The 10,146-nt window shown below is 41.7% G+C and overlaps 2 protein-coding genes across 2 annotated transcripts; one reads left to right on the forward strand and one right to left on the reverse strand.

Moving 5' to 3' along the window:
• Window positions 1-1,891: 1,891 nt before the first annotated feature.
• Window positions 1,892-4,550, forward strand: LOC311009479 (uncharacterized protein; the record flags this gene model as incomplete). Its single annotated transcript, XM_084003677.1, has 5 exons — window positions 1,892-2,042; window positions 2,230-2,413; window positions 2,815-3,010; window positions 3,099-3,178; window positions 3,419-4,550. The coding sequence occupies 5 exons, from the start codon at window positions 1,892-1,894 to the stop codon at window positions 4,386-4,388; spliced, it is 1,581 nt and encodes a 526-aa protein (XP_083859803.1). The 3' UTR covers window positions 4,389-4,550.
• Window positions 4,551-4,650: 100 nt separating this feature from the next.
• LOC311008942 (uncharacterized protein) lies at window positions 4,651-6,325 on the reverse strand. Its single transcript, XM_084002904.1, has 2 exons — window positions 6,111-6,325; window positions 4,651-5,658 (listed from the first exon to the last, which is right to left on the reverse strand). The coding sequence occupies exons 1-2, from the start codon at window positions 6,290-6,292 to the stop codon at window positions 4,782-4,784; spliced, it is 1,059 nt and encodes a 352-aa protein (XP_083859030.1). The 5' UTR covers window positions 6,293-6,325; the 3' UTR covers window positions 4,651-4,781.
• Window positions 6,326-10,146: the final 3,821 nt, after the last annotated feature.

The following is a 10,146-nucleotide window of genomic DNA, read 5'->3' on the forward strand; positions in this document are numbered from 1 at the left end:
TGTCTTTATGCTGTATAGATTAGGTGTACAGTTATATAAATATCTATTTTTCTTTTATAAAGAAGCATTTTATGGAAGTAATTTATTCCCTCATTCTGGGGAAGATGAACCGGTGCGGGCGGAGTTGTGTTTTAGACTTTTGGGGGAGACACTCACGTGATTGGCTGTAAAGGAGGGAGACATCTGATTGGCTACAGACAACCTCCTCTTAGAAAAAACGCATTTGTGGATCAGAGTCACGTCAGGGGAGTCTCAAAAGTTTCACACACAAATGCAGGGAGGTTTACAAATTAAAAGCACTTTGTAAATACAGGTCCAACAGTTCATATATGAATGTAACAAGCCCCAAATGCGTATTTGATGAAGATTGCAAATACTTTAACATTCATGTATTTGTGATTTTTTTTTAGATTTGTGTGTGCATTGGAAATATGTTTATGAATCTTGTTTTTTATATGTGAATATTTTTTACTTACATATGAAATGAAACATATTTGTGTGTGCATTGAAAATGTATTTGTGTTTTGAGTCACATGTCAGACAAATCCCCAAATACATTTGTAAATCTTTTTTGTGCATTTATGAATTTCTGTGTGCATTTATGAATTATGAGACTGTTCTAGCTCCATACATATACAGGATTAATTTGGAAATAAGATAAATTTGCATTATATTCACGTAAATTTTCTCTGTGGAATATCAGAATAAATGCCTTTGCATATTTCCTGTGCAGTAAAATATGATCTTAAATAATCTTGAAAAAATAATTAAAATTAAACTGTCTGTTTCCAGTGACTAATTTCACATCAGGTGCATTCTACAAGACTTCAGGTATCTTCTCACAAACTTACAGAACTTTTCACTGTGGAATTTCCTAATAAAACGCATTAGGATTACGCATTACTGTACACTAAAATATGACATCAAGTTAAAAATTAATTAAAATTAAACTGTCTGTTTTCAATCACTAATTCCACTTCAGGTGCATTCTAGATGACCCAAGGTATCTTCTCCAAAAATTACAGAATTTTTCACTGTGGAATATTTGAATAAAAAGCCCTTGATTATTTCTTGTACAGTAAAATATGACATTAAGTTAAAAATTAATTAAAATTAAACTGTCTGTTTCCAATCACTAATTCAACTTCAGATGCATTCTAGATGACCTCAGGTATCTTCTCACAAACTTACAGAATTTTTCACTGTGGAATTTCTGAATAAAACGCCTTTGAATATATACTGTACAGTAAAATATGACATCAAGTTAAAAATTAATTAAAATTAAACTGTTTCCAATCACTAATTCCACTTCAGATGCATTCTAGATGACCTCAGGTATCTTCTCACAAACTTACAGAATTTTTCACTGTGGAATTTTCTAATAAAATGCTTTTGGATATATACTGTACAATAACTTACTACATCAACTTAAAAATTAATTAAAATTAAACTGTCTGTTTTCAATCACTAATTCCACTTCAGGTGCATTCTAGATGACCCAAGGTATCTTCTCCAAAAATTACAGAATTTTTCACTGTGGAATATTTGAATAAAAAGCCCTTGATTATTTCTTGTATAGTAAAATATGACCTGAGGTTAAAAATTAATTAAAATTAAACCGTCTGTTTCCAATTACTAATTCCACGTCAGGTGCATTCTAGATGACCTCAGGTATCTTCTCACAAATGTACAGAATGTTTCACTGTGGAATTTTCTAATAAAATGCTTTTGGATATACACTGTACAGTAACTTACTGCATCAACTTAAAAATTAATTAAAATACCCTATATGCCGCGGACTTCCGTTCGGATGCTTCCGGACTTTTCAGCCAGTAGCACAACTTCCGGTTTACGTTGACGTTAACTTTAGCCAGAGCCCGTTTTCTCTGCTATGGCGTTTTTCACGAGATCACTGCAGGACCTGCCGAGGATAACGGTAAACGATGTTCACCGAATCATCCAGGCCACATCAAAGACACCAACGGCAAAAAGAGATAAAGGATTTAAACTGTATGTGGCCAGCTATATACACAACTACGAAGGTAAGGTAACAAGCCACTGTTTTGAGTTTATCAAACGACGATAGAAGCTACACTCATTGGCTTTTTACTAGCCAAAGTTAGCACAGTGAAGAAGTAGTGTTAACAACGTAAGCAGAGTGATAGGTTAATGTCGTGAATCATTTGTGTTTCTGAAAATGCGATACCCTAACCTCAATGTTAATCACAGTTGCAAACAAGGAGTCAGGAGGAGAGGTCACGGTTAGGTCGGAGTGCTTCCGATCTATGAGGAAAAGCCAGAAGCCTCACTGTCTGAGTGTAAGGGAAAGTCAGCCTGCAGGTTCAGTTCAGTTCAGTTCAGTTCAGTTCAGGTTCAAAAGAAACAGGTTCCTGTTTGTCAAAATCATGTTTCTGTGAGTTATATCATTGCTGTGAATTAGATACAGATAAAACACAATCATTGCACTATATTAATCATATGGTACCTGAGATATCATGTGATATGAATACAGGTTGTACCAGAAAGAATGTAAAATGAATGACTCCCACAGAAGCAAGATTTTGTTAGAAGTTATCGTTACTTATTCTGCACTGCTATTTTAAAATGAGTAAAATGAGATTAATCCTGATCAATCCTATTACATTTGACATGGTCAACTCTAGGCTAAATTGTATCAATCCCTGTATCATTTACATATTTAAAAGTTCACTAACAAAGTTTCACTAACAAAATGTAGTGTGTGAAAGGCTGTCTGTTTTTAATTGCAGTTTTAGCTGGTACATTTTTTCTAACAAATATTTGGGTTTGTAACAGAGGTGTGCTAAGGGATTCTAAGCTGGTGGTGTTGGAGAGATGCCAGTGTACCTGTGTGGCAGGTACAGCTTTGTGCTGTCATGTGGCAGCTCTACTGTACCAGACGGCGCACTACTCCCAGCTGAGGCTTACATCAGTTCCCCCAGTGTTCAGCTGCACAGAAACTGAACAAAAGTGGCACAAACCAAGGACCATGGTAGCAAGCCTTTTAATGACTTTCATGACTGTCATTAAGTATGGATATCTCTTGAATGTTTCTCAAACATGTTTGTATTTTGATGCAGGGTATTAAACCTGGTCCAGTTAATGACATGGTCATCATATCAGCCAGACCAAGAGAGAGGAGGCTTGCAGAAGGAATAAGGTATGTGTTAGTATGATGTTATGACTATATATTATATACTAAGTATAGTATAATAATAATATAATTATATATATTATATATATATATATATATATATATATATATATATATATATATATAGTATATATACTATATAGTATAATAGTTAGTTATATACTATATACTAAGTATGAAGTATGTGTTTCTACTACTACTATTACTTCTTAATTACAACACATTTGTTTGTCTTTTTTTCCACAGAAGCAACTTGTATAAAGGAGTGAGCTGCCCTCTGCCAGACATCTCCACATTAAAAGTTCAGGAGGCATACCATGGACTTAGTGCAGATGAAGCTCCCATGATCACCGTAATGGCGCTATCCAGCAATGTTCCTCTGGTTGAGTCCATGTTCGGTCCGGTGCAGGAGGGAAGTGTGCTGTCCTATCAGCTACCAATAAGGACAGTCCCCAGTACCCGTCCGCACACAGATGCCCCTTCTCCCCCACAGCTGCCACTGTCATATTACAGACTCGGACCCTCTACCTGTTCATTTGTACTTTCTGAACACCAGCACCATCATTTGGTATCCCTCGTGACATCTTTTGAGACAGCACACCAAATTGAAAAGAGCACACGAGAGCAGAGTTCCTGCGTTGAGTGGCACCAACTGAGGAGGTGCCGCATCACATCTACTAAATTTAGAGAAGTTTGCCACACCAGGGCGGAAAGCTCTGCTGAGAACCTTGCAAAAAGGCTTCTGGGATCGTGTCATCAGACTGCTGACATGCGGCGGGGTCTTGCCTTGGAGCCTGTAGCACTAGAGGAGTACTGCAAGGTAAGGGAGGTCAACCACTACCCATGTGGGTTCCTGATCCACCCTGAGGCACCATGGATGGGGTCAACACCTGATGGGATAGTGTATGATCCTGTGGGGCAGCCAGTGTTTGGCCTATTAGAAATTAAATGCCCAAACGTAGCTAGCTATGTGGACTGCCCTTACATTAGGATAAAGGATGGGACACAAACACTGAGACAATCCCATCCTTATTACTGGCAGGTCCAGGGACAAATGTTGGTTTCTGGGTGTGACTGGTGTGACTTTGTCATTTACACAGCAGATGACATGTTTATCCAGAGAATTCCCCGTGACATGGAAGTCATACAAACCATTAAAGAAAAAGTTGACTATTTCTTTTTTTATTTCTACCTCAATGCCTTTTTGGCAAACTAATGAATTGATCGCAGTGTAAATGTTTTTGAAGCTACTGTGTAGGAAATAAATTTCAACCTCATCAGTGAAATGTTGCTGCATTGTGTTTTTGTTTGTGATGTAATGTTTAGGGTCAATGAGTAATAAATTACTTGGATCTAAGCATTTCAGTGTTTTGTATGGCTTAAGTTTTAAAAGGTAAGAGACAGTAATTAAAAATGAGACCAAACAAAAGAAGATTGACCAAAGAAGTATTTTAATAAGGTAGCAAAAGGTGTATACAAACAAATATAACAATATTTAAACAAATATACACTCAACTCTATAAACTGATAAGATTAAGGAATTGAAAGGGGTTATAAAAAGGATTCTTGAACAAAATTAAGATTTTTAAATGTACATGTTAGAAAGACCTCAGACCTCAGGCTTCTTTGCCCAAGCCTTTACCAGTGGCCCATTTTCATAGTTGGTAAGCAGACAAGCCACTGTGTAGAGTTGGTTAATGCTCCCAAAAACCCGTAGGGGAATCACTGAATCAAAGAACTTGTGCTCCTTGACCCGGCGAATGGAGCGTTCAACATGCACCCTTAAACGGGCTATGGCCTGTGTCTCCGTAACCTCAGAGGCAGACATCTGAGACCTGCCAGAGAGGAAGGGTGGCCTGTAGACCTTGCAAGGCACAATGTCATTGATGAGGAAGCCCCTGTCTACCATGACAGCCATCTCAGGTTTGAGCAGACTGAGGACACCAGACTCACGGGTAATCTGTTTGTCGCTGATAGACCCAGCAAACAGCGCGGAGACGAATGTCACTGGCCCATGTGGTGCGATCCCAATGAGCCCCTTCAGAGTGCAGTGGGACTTGTAGGAGGAAAATACCTCACTCTGGAGGAGAGGGGAAGATGGGCATTGACACCGCAGCTCAGTGCAGTCAAGGATGACTGTGGTGTCAGGGTAGTCCTTAAAGTCTGCAGGCAGATTTCTCTGTATCTCGTCTTCGGGTATCCAGATCCTCACTGAGCCGAGTACTGTGAACAGGAAGTTGCTCCAGGTTGTTATAATTCTGCTGACCGTGGACTGATGGATACTGTACCGGTCAGCAAGGTCCCGTTGCTTGGACCCAAGGGCAAGGTAATTCAAAAATAAGAAAAACTCGTCAATGGGCTGCAGGGAATGGGAAGCGTTTGACTCTGTGAGAGCTCCTCTCTGTGCTTGTCGAACACTGACCATGGATGGTAGAGAGTTTGCAATCAAGCCCCAGAAACGCATCAGTAGATCATATGATGCAAACCTAAAGAAATGGAATACAGATACAGATAAAAAACTGTTCATAATTAACTACACAAAATGTACACAAATAACTTTAATTAAATGTACCTGGGTGGCGGTGTTACTATTACACCACAAGAGTTTTTCTGACAGAACACACATACTGCAATCCCCTACATACAGTGTGCTCCTGACTCATTGCTTACAATCGTCACATCAGTGGTGTAGTCTACGTGATAAGTATACCCACTTAAAAAGCATCACCACCTCAGTATTCCCACTTAAAATAGGCAAGGATATGTATTATTTGGGGTTCATCACAGTATACCCACTACAGCTAACTACTACATCACAGTATACCTACTACAGCTAACACTACAGCACAACATGATCGTACTTTACAATCTCCAACACACACACACACACACACACACACACACACAGGCTCAGCCTACATATCTAGAGTAGACTTACCTTGTAAAGAACCTGATATCCTTGTCCGAGGCCGCAAAACGGTGAATGCCAAACCGTTGCCTCAGTGTAACGCCCTCGATCTGTTGGCGTAACAGGCGAATTTCCTCCCGGAGAGACGTATTTTCCTCCAACACCAAATCAACGACTGCAGCTTCAGGTTTCGACGCGTAGTCGTGTTGCATGAGGACGTCGAATGCTACGTGATCCGGTGTGTCCTCCCGGTCATCCTCTGGCGGTGGTCTTTCCCTTCTCTCCCAAACTCCTGGTCTTGTAGGTGGAAGGGAGAAGTTGTTCCACTCAAATAATACAGGAACAGAGCCCCTTTTCAACAGCCGTCGACCTGTTTCTGCTGCTGGTTCACGGATGTCTTCAGTTTTGAAGTGCCGGCTACACACCCGGGTGTGAGACGTTACACTAAATTTGTCCCTGCGGATAGCGACAATCCACTTACGCCTCAGCTCCTCATCGGCCGGAAAAGTAAAAAAACTAAGTACAGAATTGTACTTTGCAGATGCCTGGCACTGTGGTACACAGCAGTGTTCCGCAGTTGTACCAGACACTTTCTGGTATTTAAAAGTTGACTTTTTCATGTCTTGTCAACTAACATTAGCGTAGCAGCTACCTACCAAAACAAATAGACGCCTATGCTCCCGGAAGCAATCGCGGTGGCTGACATTTCAGCGGAAGTACGTCACAATAGCCTTTGGCATAAAGCGAATTAAACTGTCTGTTTCCAATGACTAATTCCACTTCAGGTGCATTCATAAAACGCCTTTGAACGGTTGCCGAGAACCACTCTCTGCAAAAAAAGGATAAATTAATTAATTAATTAGATTGTTCTATTATTATTTTTGCCCTCAAAATGAAAGAGAAGTTGCTTAAAGGCGCCATATGTAAGAATGTGGCCAAAAACGGTACGACACTCAAATTCAAAACACTGCGGCGAGTCGTATCCGCCTCCCCCTCCACCCCCTCCCCTCCAGACTCGAGGTTGCCAGAGCTGTTGGCGGATCCTCCGTCAGCAAGCTGGACGGCGGTCGGGGGAGAGGATGCGTTTCGGATCGCATGCATTTGCGCCTATGCATGCACGAGACTTGAGAGGATCCACCGGAACTCGTCATAAACACGCCAAGTTCCCACCACGTCAAGTCGGACACAGGTGCACTTCGCAGACTTTTTTTTTTTTTAAACTTTATTAATAATTATATACATAACAAAAACTGTCGAGCCAGGGGAAACTTCACGGCACAAGAATATGGTCTACCCAGTGGCGCTGGCTTTCTTCGTCTCTGACGAATTCGAGCCGAGGCATTTGAACTCCCGTTGTTGACGGAGGCTGAGGAATTTTCTCACGTGGGAAATACCACGTGATAATTCTAACCAACTAGGGCAACGATGAGGTCCGCACTTATTTGAGACCATCTGCACAGAAAAGCTGGAGATACCGTGAGTTTTTAAAGTCATGTGACATGTCGCAAAGGGAAGTTATCACCAGCATTTGTGACGTTTTTTTCCCAGAATGCCTGGTTTTGCGAGGCAAATGCATGCGCATGCATGATTCGAAACGCGCCTAATGATTAAGTGGATAAATGGTCCGTGTACGTTGCTGCCAAAACAGATAACGAGTCGTTTCCCGTTTTTCGCTTCAAAATAAAAGAACGAAAAATGGAAAAATGACTCGTTATTCGTTTTAAAAACGGAAAACGACTCGTTAACTGATATTAGATATTGTGTTTATGAATGGGATTCGGGGATGAAATAACAGTGCCATTTTTCATTCCAGATTTTGCCGTAGGCTACGTCTTATTTACCCGGAAGGCGCTGTTATGCTGCGAAATTACCTGAAAGCCTACTTTGAGACATTTAGGGGGAGCTCTGAAACACTGTTCATAAACGCTCTGACAACGTCTGATGCTCGCGTTTTGAAGTAAACCCACTGTTTTAAACACGCACCAAAAGCGTTATGACGCTGACATAAAAGCGGAGCCTCCGCCTCCTCGCCGCCGCCACTCAGCTGTTGATCCTCAGTGACTGACGGGGTCTGCGTCGGACTGACCAGGAGCCGCTCCGTGAGTCCAGCTCACAACAACAGCTAACAACAGCGATTAATTAACATAGTGTAGAGTTATGATTAGCGTAATGCGTAAGTCTTTCCTGCTTCCTAGTGTTGCGCAGCCATGTTTTCAACCTGCGCAAGGCTGGGAAAGAGCGCTCGGATGCCGCGGGGAGGCTGATGTGGGGCGGATGGGAGGGGGTGTGCACCCCTAGTTCCGACGTCTATGTTGCTAACGTTTGTTTCTATGATCGAAATGAATAACGTTGTTACTCGACAGTTCAAAGTATTCGAAATGTCCATCCCCGTCAAGCTATGATGCTAACTTAGTTAGCCAAGCCAACTTACCTGTCTAGGAGAAGTGTAGCCAATTCTGCATGCGATTTCAAATTCCTCTCAGCTTTCAACTGTCTCCACCGTTCAAATGCATCCCCTATATAGTCCCTCGCTTTGCCTCGGTTTTTATCTTGGCGTTTTTGTGAATCATAACGAGCTCTTTTGGGTTTCGTTGCCAACCCGTGGTTGCTCGGCAGCTGAGACTCTACTGACTGCAATGATTTGTAGATGCCAGTGGGTGGCGCCACGTGCCAAAACATGTTTTCAAAACATAAACATGATTTGCGGTCCGCAAACGTTTTTTAAATGGGAAATTTTTGGCTGTACTGTTGTTGTTGGTGAGTTCAGTATGTTATATGATCATTATTCCTGAGTCTCTATGACATATTAGGATGATTTTATGGCCAGTTGCTTTAGATTTCTTACATATTGTACCTTTAATCAATTATTATTTTTGGCTCTCAAAATATGAGAGAAGTTGCTTAACAACAAACCCACAAACATGATGATGCAAAACACGAACTGTTTATTTTTGGGGTCATGGCCTAAGAAGTGTGGGAACCCTTGGCACACAAAGCAAATTCAGAAAACAAAAAAAGCCAACCTGTTGCATTTATTTTAGGGCATTTTTCTTGACAAGCAGATGTCGCTGTTTAATTTCACTTCCAGCTTCTTTCTTTTCTTTTTTTTGGGGGGGGGGCATTAATGCACTTAGGACCTGCTTTTTCAAACTCTTTACTCGCCAGGATGGTAGTTTTTCAGATGATGAAAATCTTTTGCTGAGGTTCTCATCTTGCAGCGCGTCGGATGGAATACTCTCGTCTGACGCCTGGTTCACACCGGCCTCGAAGCGCTGCGAATAGGCGCGGAACAGAGCCTGCTTCCTTTCAGCGCCCTTTTTAAGCGATAGTGTAGTTCACACCAGACGCGAAGCGCCGCGAATAGGCGCGGCCGTCTCGCGCTGTAAAGCGATCGTTTCGGCGTCTGCTGTTGTGGTCCTGAATTTTGTTGTGTTATGTTTTGGCTTGTGACTGACATCTCTCTCCCTGTCATGCAGAGTGTGCACCAAGGGGCGGGGCGATCTCCTGGAGCATGGGGCACCTGGCACACCTGCAGCTCGTTCTGCCCAAATTGGCTGGCTTCTTAAGCCACTCTCCCTTTGCCTCCTGTGCCGGATGATTCCTTTGCTTTTCAGCAGCAAGCCTGTGCACCCCGTGTCTCCAGCCGCTCGCCTCGCGGTAACCCTCCAGTGATTGTTTCCTGTATCAGCGAGTTTTGGTGCCTTGTCACTATTTTCAGTTGTACTTTCGTTCTCGTGATTTTTAGTTTGCCTTTTTTCACCGCTACTTTTCCTTGAGAGATTTGTGTTGTTACTTTGTTTGAGAATTTTCTGTGAAACTGTTCACACACCTATTGTTAAATAAACTTATTTTTGTTGAACTCTGCAACTGGGTCCTGACTTCCTGGACTGGCCATAACATCTGCTCTATTTTTTGCGCGTGCAGTGAGCGAACGCGTCACTTCTGGCAGGAAATCACACAAAGAAACACGAGACAATCCGGTCAATTTTCAAAATAAAATACCGCAATTGACAAATGCGATCGTATTTATGTATCTAAACTCGCACTGGGAAACGGGAAGAGAAAA

Source organism: Eutrigla gurnardus (assembly GCF_963514095.1).
Source record: "Eutrigla gurnardus genome assembly, chromosome: 23".
Lineage (NCBI taxonomy): Eukaryota > Metazoa > Chordata > Actinopteri > Perciformes > Triglidae > Eutrigla > Eutrigla gurnardus.

Coding starts and splice junctions, on each gene's coding strand:
- LOC311008942 (XM_084002904.1), bottom strand. CDS start 6,292: ATGCAACACGACTACGCGTCGAAACCTGAAGCTGCAGTCGTTGATTTG. Junction 5,659..6,110: donor GATATCAGGTTCTTTACAAG/GTAAGTCTACTC, acceptor CCATTTCTTTAG/GTTTGCATCATATGATCTAC.